Here is a 21,829-nt window from a genome sequence, read left to right as displayed (position 1 = left end):
TAACTAATGATATTAATTTTTTTTAAGAAATAAAAATAAATTATTTTTATTTATAAAAATTTAGAATATTAATAAATTTATCCATGAATAAATAAAAACTAATTTTGTATCCATAAAATAAAAATTACTATTTTATCTATAAAAATTAAAAAAATTAAAAAATCTACCGTTAATAAAATTAACGTTTAAGTACTTTTGTTGTAGCAAAACTATTTTTTGAAGATATGTAGTTAAATTTATTTTCATTCTAAAGTTTTATGGACTCATAAATTAAAGGACTAAATTCTGTTATATTTCACAAAATTGATTAATAACACTTTCTCTTATCTTATGCTGAATTCGAAGTACAAGTAGTGTTTGGTTCCCAAAGCTTGTCACTGAGAGAACATAATTGATTAATAACCGCTACTTATGGAAAACTAATAAATCTCACTATAACAACACTAATAAGTATTACACAATGAGAGTTAATTAATGAAACAATTTCATGTTGATAAAACAGGAAGCCATAGTGAGCATGGCACTAGCCGGAGCAATAATAGGAGCCTCTGTTGGAGGATGGATCAACGATCGATTTGGAAGAAGAAAAGCAATAATTCTTGCCGATACACTCTTCTTCATTGGATCAGTTATCATGGCTGCTGCAACAAATCCTGCAATTCTCATCGTGGGTCGAGTTTTCGTTGGACTCGGCGTTGGAATGGCGTCGATGGCGTCCCCATTGTACATCTCGGAAGCTTCTCCGACCAGAGTTCGCGGTGCTCTGGTTAGTCTCAATGGATTCCTCATCACTGGTGGACAGTTTCTGTCCTATCTCATCAACTTGGCTTTCACAAATGTAAGATGACGGTGTTACCCTTGAGCTTAATTATTTTGATGAATACTATGACAAAAATTAAAGTAGCAGATTACTGACTTGTTGGTTCAATCACGGATGAATAATCACTAGTCCAACCATTTGTTTTAAATTTAGTTAGATACATATGGAAAAAACAAATTCAACTTTTATTTATTAAGAGGAGATTATTATAACAAAATTGTTTTCCATAATGTGTCAAAAAAAATAATGTAAATATAATTTTATAGATAAATGTTATGAATTTAAATTTGATATCCTAATAGTATAAGTCATTCAATTATATCAAAAGTTATTAATAGTTTAATGATTAAAAATATATATCGAAACTTAATTCCCGGTCAGACCCTAATACTACTCACTTTGGTCCGTGGTTACTACTTATTCGGACAATTCTTAATTGTAATTGTTTATTTTGACATAAATTTTATGTTTGACATGCATTCCGTTATACCAACGGTTCACTCATATTCTGCTGCATGATTGCCATGCTTCTATCTGCAGTTAATCACATTATCTAGATTTTATTAGTACAAAGTTTTGTTCTTACAAATTAGATTTTTGATTTTGATGTCAATTTGTTCAGGCACCAGGAACATGGAGGTGGATGTTAGGAGTGGCTGCACTGCCGGCATTAATACAAATAGTTTTGATGACTATGCTCCCAGAATCACCTCGTTGGTTATTCAGAAAGGTTTCCATCTTACGTAACTAACATTTTTAAAAATTGTCAATACAATTTTTAGTAAGTTCTATAAAAATATTTTGTACATATTAAAAATTAGTTATTATATAATTGTGTATAAATATATTATTTCTGTATAAATACATGTGTAGTTTAACTTATTTTTAATGTATATTATACACTGATAGCTTATTTTAATAGTTGATTTTAGTGTATACCTAACATAATTAAAATTTTAATTATTATTTTCAGTATATAATTTTTACTCTGAAGAAAAAAATATTAACAGTGAACAAAAATACAAACAAATATGTACTTTTATTTCCTTTCTTTACAAAATTTTAAAATATTTATGTTGTAAACAGGAAAGAGAAGAAGAAGCGAAAACAATTTTAAGAAGAATTTACCCTCCAGAGGATGTTGAAAATGAAATCAACACACTTAAGGAGTCAGTGGAGATGGAAATCAAGGAAGCTTCAAACTCAGATAAGGTGAGCATAACAAAAATGCTGAAAACAAAAACAGTTAGAAGAGGCTTATATGCAGGAATGGGCCTCCAAATCTTCCAACAATTCGTTGGCATCAACACAGTTATGTACTACTGCCCCACAATCGTGCAACTAGCTGGATTTGCATCAAACAGAGTAGCACTCCTTCTTTCTCTTGTAACTGCTGGTCTCAATGCAATTGGTTCAATTATGAGCATTTACTTCATTGACAAGACTGGCAGGAGGAAGCTTCTTTTGTTCAGCTTGTCCGGCGTTGTGGTGTCCCTTGTTGTCTTGACTGTTGTGTTCCATGAGACCACCACTCACTCGCCGATGGTTAGCCCCGCCGACACGGCGCTATTTAACAATGCTACTTGCCCTGCTTTTAACGCTACTTTGGATTCTGTCGGATCTGCTGGTGGATGGGATTGTATGAAGTGCCTTAAGGCTTCTCCAAGTTGCCGATTCTGTGCTTCTGGATCTAATAAGGTAACTTTTTGAATCTATGCATGATGCACTAGTACTTCAGTTTTGCTCAGCTATATATTCATCAAAAACTTCTACATTAGGCTTCTTTTCTTATTATTGCTTAGAACAAAAAGAGATAATTATATTATTTGTTTCTTATATATCTATTTTTTTTGTCTATTATTTGGAACAATATATTATATCAGAAATATTTTACAACAATTAATGAATGTTAAATAAGATAAATTTTAGCTGGTTTTGTTGTCCCCCAACATTACCGATATTATATTTATGATGGTGGTTGTTGTCATCATTTAAAGAAATCAATTAAAAAAAATCTTTGTTAAAAACTTGCCAAACAAATTTTTAAGTTTAGCAGCACCTAGGTACCCGTTAAGAAAATTGGTATTCATATTTGTGTCGTAAGTTTGTAACACGAACTTGGAATTTTAATGCAGCTCTTACCTGGAGCATGTTTGATCTCAAGCGACACAACAGAAAAGCAATGTGAAAATAATGAGAGATTATGGTACACAAGGGGGTGCCCAAGCAAATACGGTTTTCTTGCACTAATAGGCCTTGCACTTTACATAATTTTCTTCTCACCAGGAATGGGAACTGTTCCATGGGTTGTGAACTCTGAAATCTACCCTTTGAGGTACAGAGGGATATGTGGTGGAATGGCATCAACTTCAAATTGGGTTTCTAATCTAATTGTTGCTCAGTCCTTTCTGTCACTCACAGATGCTATTGGCACTTCTTGCACTTTCATGATCTTTATATTTATCACCACTGCTGCCATTGTGTTTGTTTTGATCTTTGTTCCGGAAACTAAAGGGCTTCCCATTGAGGCTGTGGAGAAGATGCTTGACAGAAGGACTTTGAACTTCAAGTTTTGGCAGGGGAATCATGATGATGGTGATGATGAAGTAATGAAACAAAAGACTCAGTCAGTTTGAGTTAGTTATGTGTTGTGTAATGTCGTCATGAAACTAATAACAGAAAGATATAACATGTTTAATTAGCATTATAGAATTATTATGATTATGATTATGGTCAAATCTTATATATGTAGAGATTTCAAATAAATAATTAGTGCTATGTATATATTAGAATTTGGTGTACGGTAAATTTTTATTTAGAGTATGGATAGAAAGACAATAATATAAAATTATCTTATTTATTTGAACAATTATTACTATATATTTATTATATTTAATATTATGCATTTATTTTAGTAGTAATTAATAAGTGCAAATAAAAAGTCCAAAAAGACAAGTTATCACAACCTTTGGTTTCAAATATTTCATGGTACAAATCATTTCTTTTTCTTCTTTTATAAAGTTAATGATTAAGATCTTTTTGTCGTACAAAAACTAAACTTCTTAAAACATAAAAAATAATGTCTCTTGGTATAAAGAATATTAATTTAAAGAAAACACTAAAGCAGAAGAAAAAAAAATTAACTTAGACAATATATTATAAGAGTTCAGATTGAACAAATCCATTTCAGGCATGAAGCAAATATAAAGCCATTTTGGCTCAACATTTTTAGATCACTTATTAAAGAGTAAAGTAGACTCAATTCAATCCTTTTTCATCTTTTCAATGGGTAAGATGATTTTTGTCACATAAATGGTACACTTGAAGTTTTGTCTCTGTTTATTGTGAGATGGCGTGGTCATTTCTTGATCTTCAATGTGAAATGTCAACAAAAGTTAACTACGTGACACATTATTGTGATGACCCTATCGTTAAGTATTATGTTAGTAGGTGAAAAATAGATAAAAAGTCGATTTGCCCCTTCTTCAAAATTTTCTACCTTCACCCTTAACCCTTATTGATAGTATTGCAGTAAAATGTAAGATACTCGATTTACAGAACAGTATAGAACAAATGAACGAGATCCATTAGTGAGTTATATGGTATGGAGGAATAAAATCAGACAAAATATTCCATCGTAAAATTAACAATTGCCATAACATTCTACCCATGGGGAGATCTTCATATAATTCATTAGTGACTGAATAGAGAAAATATGAATAGTCTCCGTATGTTCTTTACTCGTGGGACCTGTCTTGAAAAAAATCATTTTGTCATGACTTTCTTGTATAAAATGAAAGGTTCCTGATGAGTTAGAAAAGGGGTTTGAATTTATTGCCTTTTTTAAATTTATCAATAAAATCTTAAAATTAAAACTTATAACTTAGTTTCTGTTTGATGTGCATAATGAATTATGAAGGAGACAATTTTATTTTGTCTTATAAATCGTGAAAAATATAATTAGAGCAGAGAAAAAGACGATACAATCATGTATCCTAATTTAGTTGCCTAGTGCAATACAATTTACATCTAGTTTTCACTATAATGTTGGTAAAATTTTCACTATCTATTCAAGTATTACATGCACCAATCTCAAGGACTCAACATAATCTTATCAGAGACACATCAAGTTTCAACATAAACTTGACTTGGCTATGTAACTACCTAGACTCGACACACTGAGTGCTTACCCAACTTAGTGTAACGTCCTGGGTTCTGCGTTAGAGTCGTGTATGCGAGTTTTACGTTTTATTCATATAACATCTATGATAAGCTTTTTTCCGCGATCTTTAAATAAAATGAATAATAATGTAATATTAATATTATGTTATTATTTAATCTTATTTAACAAAGGACGGTCACTTGATTTTGGACACGGAAAATTGAAAAAAACAGCTCGACTTTACTAATGTTATTTACATTAATAATTTATTCAATCTTATTCTAATTAAATACCACCACTTGAGACAATTATCTGAGTTTTACCATGTCCAATTACCTTAATTACCTTTCAAGATATTTAAAAATTTAACTTCGCTAATTCAACAGATAAAAAACGCGACACGCAGTGCTTAATGCGCTACATGTCGCAACGCATGCCTTCCCACCTAATTAAGTGTCATTAGTCACTAATTACACATTATATATAAGCACAAATATTCTCTCTTTCTCTCTCCTCTAGTTTAGCTGTGATATGCATGGAGGATTTTTGTTAAATTTCGGACTTTCTGAGCTTGATTTATTGAGATCCGTGACTCCCACAAAAATTCTGATCCGATAGAAGTGACCGTATCTTCATCCTCTACGCGGTGACGTGTGTTTTGTTTGGTGGAATCGTGAAGTGAAATTGTAAGACCCCAAATTTTCAAAAATTAAATAATAAATTATAACTTTATTTTATGATTATAAAGAAAATTAATTTTTATTATCTCTAATAATTGAATTAGAGTATTTATTTAAAAATAAATTTTAAGTTGATAATTAAATAGTACTTTTATGGATATTATTATTGAATTAAGGTTGATTTTTAACTACTCTATTATTCCTAATTTTATTAAAATTACCTAAACTACCTAAAAACTTCCAAATTGAACCCAGTAACCCTGACCTAATCTAGCCACTGCCATTCACCGCCACACTTCCCCTTTTTACCATCTGTAGCCAAATCCCCATTTTTCTCTCCTCATGTATACAACACAACACACACGGTTATACCCATGGAGAAAAGAAAGAAAAGGAAGAATGGAAGAAAAGCTGCGCCACGAGAGAGAAGAAAAATCTGCCAGACGCCGTCGAACCCACGCTGCTGCTGCCGTCGCACAAACCAGAGGAGAAGGGGAGGCATCGTGTTGCGTATGAGAGGGAGGCCGAAGCAGGTCGCGCAAAGGAAGGGACATGCACCACCATTGAGCTGCTGTGCACCGCCAGGTTCGTTGCCGTCAATGTTCATTCTAGCCGCCACTGTCGTCGTTGGAGTCACCCAGAAGGGGAGCCCGATGCGAGAGGAACAACGCGCAAGGGATGAGAGGATATTTTATACACTTTTTGTCATTGTTTTCATATAGTTTTTAGGATGTTTTGTTTAGTTTTTATTAAGTTTTTATAGGTTTTAGTGTCAAATTCACATTTTTGGATTATACTATGAGTTTGTGTATTTTTGTGCAATTTTAAGCAATTTCTGGCTGATATTAACGAGCTGAAGCAAAAGTCTGATTCAGAGACAGAGAAAGCACTGCAGATGTTGTCTGGATCTGACCTCCTTGCATTCGGAAGAGCTTTTCTGGAGTTACAGAAGTCTAAATGGAGCGTTCTCAACGGCTATAGAAATCTGACTTAGAGAGCTTTCCAGCAACGTATAATAGTCTATACTTTGCTTCAGATTACAAGGCCTAAAACTAGCATCCAATGCCAGCCTCCTGCCCCATTTCAGGCGTCCAGCGCCCAAGGAGAAGAGACCAGCGTCCAAACGCCCAAAGAGGACCCCTAGCCAGTGTTCATCGCCTTGAAGGCCTCATAGCACGTGGATCTCATCAAAGCGCAGCCCAAACACTCACCAAGTGGGCTCCAGAAGTAGATTTTAGCACTAAAAAGACTGTTTTACCCTTACTAGTCATTTTTTAGTATTTAACGGATTAGATTTATGTATTCAAGGAATTTTTACCATCTTCACCCATCATTTACCATAATTTCGTTTTTCACATTGTATTTTCTATCAGTAAGAGTTTCTAATCCTCCTAGGTTGAGGGGAGGAGCCCGCTGAGTTTTATGGATTAATAAATGTATTACTGTTTCTCTTTAATCTGTGTTTGATCAATTCTAAGATGTATATTCGTTCTTCAACAATATGAATGCATTGAACTGGCTGATGGCGAAAAATTGCATTCGCTCAAACTAACCGGCAAGTATACCGGGTCGCATCAAGTAGTAAAACTCACAAGAGTGAGGTCGATCCCACAAGGATTGATGGATCAAACAACTTTAGTGAAGTGATATGTCTAGTTAGGCGAAATATTGAAAGAGTTGGCAAAAATTGACTAACAGAATGTAAATTGCAGGGAACGTAAATTGCTGAATGTAAATTGACAGAAACTTAAATGGCAAGAAACTTAAATTGCATGAAGAGTAAATTGCTGGAAATGTAAATGGAAATTGGGTACTGGAGAATTAAAGGAAACAGTAAATTAAGAGCAATAAAATGAGACATCAAGGCAATCAAAGTGAGAAATAACAAAAAAAGGACTCATTAGGGATTGGAGATATCATAATACACAATGAATCAAATGGGTCTCAACTTCCTTCTCAATCATATCTGTAGATCTATGGCAGATTAAAATTGATTGGGTCCCAATTCCTTGGAAACCCAATCTCTCTAGTCATAATCAATCTTGCCAATTCCTTGATCTAATTATCATGAGAAGAGGTTAAGTATGTTCTCTCATCCATAAGCCACACAAACTCTCAGGATCTCAATTCCTCCCGAATGGTGTTGATCAAGAGAGCTGTGAGAGATAGAGCTTCAGTTCTAATTTCCATGATTCCCCTTCCGAGGCTCACATGGAAATTCAATGGATCCAAACTCTCTTCCGGAGTGAATGGATCAAATCAAAACAGAAGTTATCTCTTAGCTACCGAAGTGGATTGAGAGGAAGAAGAATTTCATTCAATTCATATGAATCACAATAGAGCTCCTCCTCCTAATGAGTTGGGGTTCAGTGAATCATAGCTCTAAGAATACTTGCAGAAAAATAAAATTGCATGAAAGTAAATTGAAAACAATACAAACAGAAATGTAAATTTGCATCAGAGAACAAGTACTGGAATTGAAAATTGCATCAAAGTAAAACTGAATTCAGTACAAACTAAGCTCTGTGGAGTCTCTACTCCTCCAAGAGAGTTCTGGAGTCTCTAATCCTCTAGCCTCTACTCCTACTCCTACTCCTACTGCCGCCTTCCTACCAGCATACTTTAAACTGTGAAACTAAAGCCTTTATATAGGCTTTCCTAAATTACAAATTGAAGTGAAATTGAAAATAAATTACAATTAAATGAAACTTCCTATTCTAGATGCTTCTTGTGCCTTTGCTTCATTGATGTTAATGGGCTCTGCTTGCTTGGACTTGGAGTGAAGTTAATTGAGCAGAAATGAGGATTCCAGCATGCGCGTCATCTCTATTTCCAGCGCTTGTCACGCGTACGCATCACCTACGCATACGCGTCGATCACCATTTTGGCACTTTTGACGCGTACGCGTCATTCAATAGCGCTCTTGAGAAGAGTGTAGCGCTCGCACCAAGAATGCTCTTCCACGCATACGCGTCACTCACGCGTACGCGTGGCCCTTCAAACTGCCACTTTCACGCGTACGCGTCATCCATGCGTACGCGTGGTCCTTTAAAATTGTCACTTCGACGTGTACGCGTCAACCACGCGTACGTATCATGTCGAATCTTCTGGCTTCACTATCGTAAGCGCTCTTGAACCAAAAACGTAGCGCTCTTGGGTGAAGAACGTAGCTTCACCTGTGCGTACGGACACTGGGTCGTGCGTATGCACCCAAACACAGAACACTCTTTAAAATGAACGGAGCACCAAGCTTTCTTGATTTAATCATGGGCCACGCTTTTAAAAGTGTGGCCTAAGGTTTCAAAACATGCTCAAGCTTCAAAGTGTATCCAAAAATTCTTCTTTTCTTGTTTTGAGCTTAATTTGTGCTTTTTGCTTCCTTTTCCATCATTTTCTACAAAATAGAACAAAATCAAAGTGATGAAAGTAATATATGATTTAAGCACAAAAACACTTAATAATTAAGCATGATTAATTAAATTTTAATGTGAAAAAGCATAGAAAAACCTAACATGATACCCAGTCATCACAACACCAAACTTAAACTTTGCTTGTCCTCATGCAAATAAAGAATCATGCAATAAAGTTTGACAAACCAAGGTGAGAAGAGTAGCAGTATTTATGTTCATGGTTGGCTAGTTTCTTATGCATCCTATAATGACAAAAGAGATTCAAATGATTGATGTTTCTATCTAGCTCATTTTATGAAATCTTTTTCTTTATGTTCCTTCCATGAAGCATGCTTTTCATCCTTTTCTCAGTGTAGCTTTTTGGGTGCTTTGCACCATGTGTTGAAAGCTACGACTCTAAATGCTTTGTTTTCAAGTATTACCACTTGAGACATAAGCACCACAAGCATGTAATTAGAGGACTCTTTAAGCTCATTTGTTTCTTTTCTTTACTCTCTAATCATTGATGCTCAGAGTCTTGAGCTTTGAGGGAGTTCTTTTGCACTTGAGCCTAGCCTTGACTCTAAGTGTTTTATTTTCAAGCTTTTTGCCTGATACATAAACACCACAAGCACTTAACAAATGAATTGTCATTGGTACTCAAAGCCTTCATCTTTCTCATTCATTCCCTTTTCTTTTCTTGCCTTATTTGCATTTGCTTCTTCAACGTTTTCACGATTTCAAAAATTTCATAAAATGTCCTAGATGAAAACTTCAATTAAACAAATTCAAATGGAATTGAGCAACAATAGTCATGCTAGCTTCCCAATACTTATAAGCTCATGCTAAGTTCTTCTTTAATTACCTTGTTTGTTTATGATCATGATGCTTAATTGCTTTGAACTTGCAAAACTCAAGATGGTAGTCATAATGTCACAGCAACATGTTGCAATTCAGCAATCAAGCTATGCTTATTCACAACAAACATGCATACAAAAAATAAGAGACAATCATACAATTTGAATGTACTGGAAACAAATAAGAGAAAAAGGAACTTTACCACCTTGTAGTTCATCTTCACTGTTGTTGTTCTTTTCCTCCTATTCTTCCCCTTCCCACACCAAACTTAGAATGCTTGCTTATCCTCAAGCAATAATTAAAACAATGGTGATGGGGTCTATGATGGATCATGAGTGTCTTACACAATAAAATGTGAGTAATGCATGTGCTTAAGCAAGCAAAATTAAGGATGCAATAAAGGCACAAGAAAGAAAACAGAGACAATATGATTGCATTAATAAGTGGTGTGCATGGTACATTGCATGAAAGATAAGTGGCAACACCAAACTATGTGACACTTTCATTTTAGAATGATGCAAGTACCCAGTGAAGATTGAAAATCAAATGGTTGCATGGCAACACCAAACTTAGAATGCAATCATATGCCAAATTATTGAAAATAAACAAAGCAAAGAAAGGAAATATTACCCACGGTTGGGTTGCCTCCCAACAAGCGCTCTTTTAATGTCATTACTTTGACATGTTGTTCTCAACTTTCTTCCTCTTCTTCCATTTTGTTAAGAGGAATGACCTCAAGGGGAGAGAAGAGCAAGTTGATGTCCCCTGTTTTGGCCTCTTCCCAACAAGCTTTCTTTTGGTATTTGCTTGATTTGTTTTGCTTGTTGGGGCAGGGGTTGGATTGTTTGCAGTTGACCTTTTCTTCTTCATGAATGTTGTCCTTCGTATCTTGGTCATAATCCTCTTCTCGGTGCTCTTGTTAGTTGCCTTCACTTTTTGGATATCAAGACTTGAGTGTTGTGTGATGGTTGGAGTGTCCTCTTCATCAAAAGCTTCTTGAATTGGTGGTTCACCGAACCTATCCTCTATACAACTCTCTGCTTCAATTGAGTGTGGACTCCTTTGATTGACTTCCTCCCTTTCTTCTACATGATGTTCCATTGAGTCCTTTGGGAGTGAGTTTTCATGTTCCTCTGTCACCTCAATTAGCCTCTGTGGATATGGGATCCTAGGTTCAAATGCCTCCATAACCTCCTTCTTTATTGAAATTTTAGTTGATACAAGGGCCTCTTCTTTCACTTCCTCACTCACAGATTGGTCTTTATCCTCAATGCTTGGCAATCCTAAGTGTTTCCTTATTTGCTCTAAATGTCCATCCATCTTCTTGAAGAGGATTTCTAATTCTTTCCAGTATTGTTTTTGTATTTCCAAGAATTATTCTTATCTTTCTAATAATTCTCTGGACCCTTGAAGATGATCATCAACTGCTAGCTCAAGAGATGAAGGTTGAGAGTGATTTTGTGTACATGGATATGTTATGGTGAAATTATTTTGAGGGGTATGGAATGAGTTTTGTGAATTGTAAAATGAATTTTGTGAACATTGAAATGAGTTTTCTGTGTAGTGTAATGAATTTTATGGTTGGTGAAATGAGTTGTGTGGATTTTGGAGGGAACTTTGTGTTGAGGCATAGTCAAGTGATGAAGAGTTTTCAAATGAAAAACCGGGAGGTGAGGTTGAACAATTTTGCATAACTGAATTAAAGGTATGCTCCAATGATGATGACTCTTGATAAGTGGAATATGAACTATTAAATGCTCTTTGATTTTGATCCTCCCACCCACAACTTGAGTAATTGTTGAATTCATCACAATATGGATTATTTTGTGTCTCTGGGAGGTGTTCATACTCCATCATTCCTTGTTGATACTCCCATCTACCATTAGCATAATGACATGAATCATTTTGTGGTATTGGGCAGTATCCCATGAAATTGTCTTGATCATTTTGTAGCCCTGGAGCATATCCCCACTGGGTGGATTGCTCATAATTTGTCATTTTTTGGTGATATTCCCAGCCACCATTAGGATAATGACATGAATCATTTTGTGGTGGTGGGTAGTATCCCATGAAATTGGTTTGATCAAAAGATGAGGTGAATGCCATTTGAGTTTTGTAGAACACAATCACCAAGTGAAATTGAAACTCCTCATGCAACAGATAAGAATTTCTTAGTGAGGCAATAACACAAACACCTTAGTATCAGGAGAAAACAAAAAATTAAAAGAACAAAGAAAATGCTTAATCTAGACCTATCACCCACTTAATCATTGTCGATCTAAATCAATCCCCGGCAACGGCGCCAAAAACTTGATAGCGAAAAATTGCATTCGCTCAAACTAACCGGCAAGTATACTGTAACACCCTAATTAGCCTAAGCCTTACCTCGTGTTGTAAAGCAAAGGTTAATCAAAGGTTACGATAGTTCTAAGCTTATTTATATATTATTTATAGAAGGAGTTGATAATATCTAGAAGCCCGATGAAGAATATGGCTCAAAAACCGAATTTAAAAAGCACAAAATGTAATAGCGAAGATTCTAACTTAAAACACAAGAAACAAGTATCGAGTAACAAAACATCATAGTATAATAGTATAATATCATAAGACACTAGCCACGACTTGCGGAGTTTAAGCCGGCTAGCCATATACAGATCATGTATGAAACCAGACAGTAAAAACAGCTTATACAAGTTTTGTTCTCTCAATACAAGCCTCTAGGCCAGAGCAAAATACAAAAGTGAGAGACATATATATATAATAAATCAAAAGACTCCAAAAGATATCCGGATCCTCCGCTTCTGTCACCAACCAGACTACTCACCAAGGTAGGTTGCGACCTGCATCTGAAAAACACAACAAAATATGGTATGAGAACCAGAAGGTTCTCAGTATGGTAACAGTTCCCAGTGATGTAGGATATAAGACCTCGGGATGCCAAAGGCAATCCTAGACTCCATATCCATCACAAGATTCAAGCTTAAAGCATTCTAAGACAAAACAGCATAATATGTAATTTCTCAATACAATTTAAGCCTTAGTACCATAAAAGGATAATCTATCTTAGGGAATTTCTACTCTAATTAAACACCGCTGTCCCACAGCCTTCACCAACCGAACCACCATGCGATCCCATCACCACCGCCTTTCGAACCCCCTCGACTCCAGCAAAGATAAGTATATACAATACAAGCAAAACACAAGTAGAGGCATATACATCAATTAATACAAGTAACAATTAGACATGTTTAACAGATAGAGAAAAACAATATCAAGTTGGCAAAGCATACAAACAAGTAGAAAATACATATAATAAATGCCTGCCCTACTGGCTGTGATATCACATTGTTGGTTCAACTGCCAACCCGACACATCTCCATTAAGATGTTGCCCTTCGGATTCATGGTGTGGGAACCCCTGAGATATAGTGCTCGAATCACTGTCCAGGATTTTGCGCCTGCACACTCTGATGATCCGAAGGGATGCGAGCGGGATCTATTGCCTCCGACCTCACATCTAAGCGCAAGCTGGACGAACCACCACCCTTACGCCGCCGCCGCTACCTCGACAGGCGGGATCCAACCTCGGCCCTTGACGGGCACATAACGTCTCATAATCTCAATGAAAAAGTGATACAGTGGTTTTCAAAACATTTTTAGCACAAGATGGATCCATCACTTCATTTAGAGTCCTCGACTCCTTTCAACCATTGTTCATGCACATTTCAGTTCCTTGATTTTGCATCTCATCCCTCAACCATTCATTACACATCATCAAACCTTCCCCAATACAACAGAAACCTAGTACTCCGTTTGCTAACTTTTTTCAAATAATAGTGTCTAAAACCCTTAAACCATTTCCCATGTTTAAACACCCAAAAATATGTCCAAGAGTCTTAAAAAGGTGTTATAGAAGCTTACAACCTCGTCGAAAAGGTGAAATAGTTGAAAACAAAGCAAAATTTGAGAAACAGGGCGTGTGCGTCCGCACAGGGGAGTACGTGCGCACGCCCTTGAAATTTTTGAAAGTGTGCGTACGCACAGGGGTGTGCGTACGCACATGTGTCAAAACATAAAAGGGTCTGTTCACTCACACAACCTGTGCCAGCGCCCCCAACAGACGGGCCTCCTCCCCAACGTGTGCGTGCACACAGGTCTGTGCATACACACAAGTTGTAATTTTCCTATTAGTGTTCGTGCGCACAAGCTGTGCCAGCGCTGCAAGCAGGGTGCCTGCCTCTGCGTGTGTGGACGCACAGGTCTGTGCGTGTGCACATGTCACAATTTTTGCAGAGTGTGCGTGTGCACATACTAGAAAACTCAGAATTTTGTAACTTTGCAGAATTTCTAGTTTTCAACACCAATTTTTGAATGATCATAACTTCCTCTACAAAATTCCAAATTTCACAATCTTTATACCGATTTAAAGGGTTTTCAAAGATCTTTGATTCTAAAAAATTTCAACCAATTTTGAAAACCGAGGCAAAAGTTATGATCAAATAAAGTTTACCAAAATTCCACTTTTACCCAAAATCACAACTTTCACAATTGCTTTGCAAAACACAACCAAAACAAAACCAAACCATTCCCAAACTCCACCTTTCATCAAAATCAACCCTCTATGTCATACCACACCTAAAATTACCACATTTTCTTTCACTTTTCCTCATCCATAACATCTATATCAATATATCTCATATATCAAACTTCATGAACAATTTCCGACTACATTACCAATCAATCAACACCAAAATCACATTTATCAACATAATTCACTCCTCAACTTCACAATTCATTTATTCTCATCATATCACTATTTATCATCATTTAATCAAATATCATCATATAACCACATCCAACAATTCAACAACCATTCAAATCCAATCCTATCCTATGGGTCACTAGCCTAAGTGTCCATTAATATTATATACTACATAGATGAAATCGAAACCATACCTTGGCCAATTCCCAATATAAACTAAATGAGCTTTCAACCAAAATCCAACCACCAAAGTAGCTCCAACAAGCTCCAAACTCACAATAATCAAGATATATACATATAAATCACCACAAAATCAACCTAGGGCTCACCATAAATCAAAGGATCACAAGAGATCAAAGGCTCTTATCTTTCCCAATAGAATTGGATGGAAAAACCCAAAGCCAGGCAAGGATTAGAGTGACCCTAAATATCAAGAATCACAAAAACTCACTTACTCAAAAACTCTAGGTACCCAAAATTTTGGAGAGAAGAACTGGGGAAATTTCGAGCTTACCTCTAGAGATTCTTGGATGGGTTTTGTAGATCTCTTCGCAAGGAATGCATAGCTGCTGACGGCACGTAAATTGGAGCTCTAGAACTCAAGATATGAGCTTGAGAAGATTGAGGTGATTAGGGTTCAACCTCTTCTTCTCTCTCTCTTTCAATTCTGAAGTATGTGTGTGTTTATCAAGCTAGGGTTCATTAAATGAACCTTTATATAAGTTGGACTTGGGCCCAACTTGGGCCCGGATCAACCCGTTAGCGGTTTCCGTTTGGCCCAACTTCGGACCAAACCTTTAAAATTAACGCACGGTTTTCCATTTCTACTATTTTTCTAAGGTTTTTGACTGTCTCTAGTTTTTCTCGTGCAGTACCGAGCAGACTTGAACCGGTTCAACGGGTTCAACTGTCGGTTTGCGGTTTTTCATGGTTTTTCACAGAAAACACATTTTCTGACTCAGAAAGACCCACTGAGTCCTAAAATGATGTTTAAAACCTCAAATTCTCACTCTAACTTTTTAGAATCAAATTTGAGCAATATAACCATTTAATTAACTAGTTCGATTAATTACAGTTCTTACATATATCGGGTCGCATCAAGTAGTAAAACTCACAAGAGTGAGGTCGATCCCACGAAGATTGATGGATCAAACAACTTTAGTGAAGTGATATGTCTTTAAGCAAAATATTGAAGGAGTTGGCAAAAATTGATTAACAGAATGTAAATTGCAAGGAATGTAAATTGCTGAATGTAAATTGACAGAAACTTAAATGGCAAGAAACTTAAATTGCACGAAAAGTAAATTGCTGGAAATGTAAATGGAAATTGGGTGCTGGAGAATTAAAGGAAACAGTAAATTCAGAGCAATCAAATGAGACATCAAGGCAATCAAAGTGAGAAATAACAAAAAAAGGACTCATTAGGGATTGGAGATATCATAATACACAATGAATCAAATGGGTCTCAACTTCCTTCTCAATCATATGAGTTGATCTATGGCAGATTGAAATTGATTGGGTCCCAATTCCTTGGCAATCCAATCTCTCTAATCATAATCAATCTTGCCAATTCCTTGATTTAATTGTCATGAAAAGAGGTTAAGTATGTTCTCTCATCCATAAGCCATACAAACTCTCAGTATCTCAATTTCTCTCGAATGGTGTTGATCAAGAGAGCTGTGAGAGATAGAGCTTCAGTTCTAATTTCCATGATTCCCCTTCCGAGGCTCACATGGAAATTCAATGGATCCAAACCCTCTTCCGGAGTGAATAGATCAAATCAAAACAGAAGTTATCTCTTAGCTACCCAAGTGGATTGAGAGGAAGAAGAATTTCATTCAATTCATATGAATCACAATAGAGCTCCTCCCACTAATGAGTTGGGGTCCAGTGAATCATAGCTCTAAGAATACCTGCAGGAAATAAAAATTGCATGAAAGTAAATTGAAAGTAATACGAACAGAAATGTAAATTTACATCAGAGAACAAGTACTGGAATTGAAAATTGCATCAAAGTAAAACTGAATTCAGTACAAACTAAGCAGAAAGTGTAGAAAGTAAAATGGGTACAAAAGAGAAATTCTACACTAAGCTCTCTGGAGTCTCTACTCCTCCAAGAGAGCTCTGGAGTCCTAATCCTCCAGTCTCTACTCCTACTCCTACTCCTACTGTCGCCTTCCTACCAGCATACTTCAAACTGTGAAACTAAAGCCTTTATATAGGCTTTCCTAAATTAGAAATTGAAATGCAATTGAAAACAAATTTCAATTAAATGAAAATTTCTATTCTAGATGCTTCTTGTGACTTTGCTTCAGTGATGTTAATGGGGTCTATTTGCTTGGACTTGGAGTGAAGTTAATTGAGCAGAAATGAGGCTTCCAGGCGAGTGTAGCGCTTTTCAGGAGAGCGGAGCACTCATGCGCCCACGCGCACGCGTCGTTAACGTGTGTGCGTCATCTCTATTTCCAGCGCTTGTCACGCGTACGCGTCACCTACGCGTATGCGTCGATCACCATTTTGGCACTTGTGACGCATACGCTTCGCCCACGCGTACGCTTTGCCCACTCGTTCGCATCATTCAACAGCGCTCTTGAGAAGAGCGTAGTGCTCGTGCCAAGATTGCTGTTCCACGCATACGTGCCACTCACGCGTACGCATAGCCCTTAAAACTGCCACTTTCACGCGTACGTGTCATCCATGTGTATGCGTGGTCCTTTAAAATTGTCACTTCAATGCATACACGTCAACCACGCATACACATCAACCACGTCTACGCATCACTATCGCAAGCGCTCTTGAACCAAAAAGGTAGCGCTCTTGGGTGAAGAACGTAGCTTCACCTGTGCGTACGGACACTGGGTCGTGCGTACGCACCCAAACACAGAGCGCTCTTTAAAACAAACAGAGCGCCAAGCTTTCTTGACTTAATCATGGGCCACGCTTTTAAAAGCGTGGCCTAAGGTTTCAAAACATGCTCAATCTTCAAAGTGTATCCAAAAATTATTCTTTTCTTCTTTTGAGCTTAATTTGTGCTTTTTGCTTCCTTTTCCAACATTTTCTACAAAATAGATCAAAATCAAAGAGGTGAAAGTAATATATGATTTAAGCACAAAAACACTTAATAATTAAGCATGATTAATTAACTTTTAATGTGAAAAAGCCTAGAAAAAGCTAACATGATTCGCAGTCATCACTAGCATAAGGTAATCACATTCTACATGGGTTCAGAGTGTGTCTTTCATCGGATAATGATGAACCACCAGCTTGATTATACATCTCTCAGACAGCTAATTCACGATTTCATTGGGGACTTCTTGAGACATCAGTTCAGCCGATTTACGGGGAGATGAGGGTCTCTGTGATAGAGGCTAGAACCCAAGGCACAACATCCTCCAATCTGGAAGATTCGACCTTGTCTATGGCATTTTAAGTAGGATCACAAAGGAGAATGAACTGCAAAAGCTTCACCCTCAATCAGAATTGATCTGCACTAACCCTGGGGTTCAGATCTGGAGGAGTATTGGCGGCTGCTCAAACCAGCGTCAATCACATACAGCATGCCATAGAAGAAATCATTCATACTTGAATAAGACAGTAATACCAGAGCTATTCCAGAATAACAAAGCATCTCCAAACATTCACCAATTTCTTATCCTTGTTTACATTCCAATTCACAAAGTATTTTATACGTTTTTCTTTATTCCTTCAGTGCAATTAAACCTCAATCCAACAACTTTTTCATTCTCTTGACTAAGACTTGCAAGATAACCATAGCTTGCTTCAAACCACAATTCTCGTGGGATCAACCCTGACTTGCTCAGGTGTTACTTGGACGACCCAGTGCACTTGCTGGTTCAGTTGTACGAAATGTAGGGATTCATACACCAAGTTTTTGACTTGCTAGTTTGGACAACTGATGGAATATCTTGTTCCCTAGATGTTCATACCCTAGGTCGAGCTATCCGACCTGGGTTGATTGAAGACAAAGCAACCGACCTTTTCAGGTCAGATCCCCCGACCACTTCTTTAAAGAGTTCGGCCAAATCGCCACCAGAAGCCTAAGCAGGCGCGAACGAAGGGACGCGGCCCAATCTAAAGGCAACTAAAGCCTAGAAAGATAAAGGTGGTTCCTCTTCGAGATAAGATGACTTCACTTAAACATAAGATAAGATAACTAACTTATCTTATCTAGAAAGGTCAGCTCACACTATTATAAATACACTGGAGCACCCAGGTATAACTCATACTCTGATTCTACTAAAAACCTGCTTAAAGCCCATGCTAACTTAAGCATCGGAGTCTCTTGCAGGTACTACCACCCTTTGGTGATGAAGGACCAGCATCTCCACCGTATCCAACAGGTCGGACACGGCAGCTCTGGCCACCACAGCAGATCTTATCTGAGATGTCCTTCAGTTTCAGGTAACCCTCGAAATATTGGCACCATTGCTGGGGAACCTGAAAGTCATTCCATCATCATGGCAGACAACTTTGACAACGACCATAACTCTGATTTGGAAAACAGAATGCCGCATAAGAACGCAGACATCACACCGAAAAATATGTCTCAACCAAACGGAGATAAGCACTCACCAAACACAGAAATCCTAGAGGCCCTACAAATCCAACAGGATCGTCTAAAACAGCTCAAAAAAGAGGTCGAGCATCAACGAGAAGTCAAAAGGAACCTCCAGAGAGAAACTAGGCGACGACGAGAGCTAGAGGACAAGCTCCTAAAGCTCGAGGCTGATCTCAAAGCCAAAATTGCTCAACCCAGTCACGAGGACAGCTCCCACAAGGACCAAGATCCCTTCACCAAGGAGATCATGAAAGCTAAAGTTCCAAAGGATTTGAAAGTTCCTGACATAACATCATATGACGGTACCTTGGATCCCAGCCATCATCTCAGCAATTTCAGAAGCAGGATGTATCTCATTGACACCTCAGACGCCGTTCGATGCAAAGCCTTCCCGACAACCCTAACAAAAATAGCAATAAAGCGGTTCAACAGTTTGCCTCTCAGATCCATCATAAGTTTTGACAATCTAGCCAAAAAATTCCTTGCCAGATTCTCCATTCAGAAGGATAAAGCCAAACACGCCTCGAGCCTACTAGGAATCAAGCAAGGAAATCGAGAGAGTCTTTGCAGTTACATGCAAAGATTCAAGAAAGCATGTCTGGACATACAAAATCTGCCAACAGAAGCAGCGATCATGGGTCTTATCAATGGCCTAAGAGAAGGTCCTTTTATTCACTCCATATCAAAAAAGCATCCAACATCCCTGAACGAGGTACAAGAACGGGTAGAGAAGTACATTAACATGGAGGAAAATTCTCGATTGGGAGAAAACTCAAAACCTGGATTCTCCTACCCCTCTCGGGACAAGGACAAAGAGTCCAAAAAAAAGAAGATCAACCCAAGGAGAAGCCCAGAAAATACCACAATTACACCCTTCTTCGAGTGTCTTTTGTAGATGTTTACCGAGAAATATGCAACATTGAGAAGATCCCACCACCTCATTCAATCAAAAACAAAAAATGAGGGGGAAGTCAGACAGAGTACTGTGAGTACCATCGAATTTACGAACATCCCACCAATGAATGCTTCGACCTAAAGAATGTCATAGAGAAATTGGCAAGAGAAGGGCAACTAGATCGGTACTTAGCCAACAAAATGGATGAACCAAGAAAAAGAAGAAGGGATGAAGAGGTCGGATGGGCTGAACGACCACCTCACACTCCTGAGAGACATGTTCATATGTTAAATGGAGGATTCGCAGGAGGAGGGATCTCTATATCATCTCGCAAAAGACACCTTAAGGAGGTATATCATGTAGGGGAAGGAGAGAGGTCATCCGACCTCCCCACTATTACCTTTACACAAGAAGATTCAACGGGCATTATCCCGGGACATGATGATCCTATGGTCATTACTATCATTCTGGACAATGCTAATATACACAGAACACTAATAGACCAAGGGAGCTCTGCGGATATCCTGTTCAAATCCGCCTTCGACAAACTTGGCTTACAAGATAAAGAGCTTAGAGCATATCCGAATAGCTTATTCGGACCAGGAGAGACCCCAATCCAACGACTCGGGTATATCTCACTACACACAATCTTTGGAAAAGGAACTCGGTCAAGGACACTTAACATAGACTACATCGTAGTCGACGTGAGCTCAGCTTACAACGCCCTAATAGGTCGAACAACACTGAACTAGCTCGCCGTAGTGGTCTCGACTCCACATCTATGCATGAAATTCCCAACTCTAGAAGGGATCGCCACAATAAAGGAGCCCAAAAAACTGCGCGTCGTTGTTATAATGAAAGTTTGAACCTTAAAGGCAACCCCAAAGGAGAGGAAGTCAACACTATTGAACTCGGGGGAGTTCGAGCTCGCAAGGAACTTTGGCCACAACCTGAAGGCGAGACTGAAGAGGTCCAAATCGGTGATACCCGGGATAAAACATCAAACGTCGGGGCAACCTTGAAAGAAGACCTAAAGGAGACTTTGACACAATTCCTAAAGGATAACGCCGACCTCTTTGCATGGAAGACCGCAGACATGCCGGGCATAGATCCCAAACTAATGTGCCACAAGCTGGAGGTATACCCAGGATCTTGGCCAGTACAGCAGAGGTGTCAGAAGCTTGGACCGGAAAGGTCCCGAGCTGTGGAAGAGCAGGTACAAGCCTTACTGGAGGCAGGATTCATAAGGGAGGTTAAATATCCACTATGGCTAGCCAACGTAGTCTTGGTGAAGAAGTCAAATGGAAAGTGGCGAATGTGCACTAACTACACCGATCTCTATAAAGCCTGCCCAAAAGATCCCTACCCACTCCCAAATATAGACATTCTAGTGGATGCCTCTTCCAGATACAAGTACCTCTCCTTCATGGATGTTTTTTCAAGATACAATCAAATCTCGATGTATCCACTCGATCAAGATAAGACCTCGTTCCTAACCCCAAAAGTAAATTACTGCTATATCGTCATGCCATTTAGGCTAAAAAACGCAGGAGCTACCTACCAAAGATTGATGAACAAAGTCTTCAGACCATATTGGGGAACTAATGGAGGTTTACGTAGACGATATGCTGGTAAAAACGCAAAGTGAGGAATCCTTGTTGCCCGACCTCACCAAAGTGTTCGAC

General features: G+C 37.8%; 1 protein-coding gene across 2 annotated transcripts in view; it reads left to right on the top strand.

Annotated features, from left to right (window-relative positions):
• LOC107630526 (probable inositol transporter 2) overlaps positions 1-3,668 on the top strand; it is a 6,591-nt gene extending 2,923 nt beyond the window's left edge. For both annotated transcript variants that reach the window (XM_016333696.2, XM_016333697.2), the window contains exons 3-6: positions 503-838; positions 1,443-1,550; positions 1,907-2,518; positions 2,956-3,668. In XM_016333696.2, coding sequence (XP_016189182.1) covers positions 503-838; positions 1,443-1,550; positions 1,907-2,518; positions 2,956-3,456 — 1,557 coding nt within the window. In that variant the 3' untranslated portion in view covers positions 3,457-3,668. The remainder of the gene's footprint in view (positions 1-502; positions 839-1,442; positions 1,551-1,906; positions 2,519-2,955) is intronic.

Source organism: Arachis ipaensis, chromosome B03, assembly GCF_000816755.2.
Source record: "Arachis ipaensis cultivar K30076 chromosome B03, Araip1.1, whole genome shotgun sequence".
NCBI lineage: Eukaryota > Viridiplantae > Streptophyta > Magnoliopsida > Fabales > Fabaceae > Arachis > Arachis ipaensis.
Note: the sequence above shows the minus strand (reverse complement) of the source record. Positions and strands in the feature narration are given on the sequence as shown.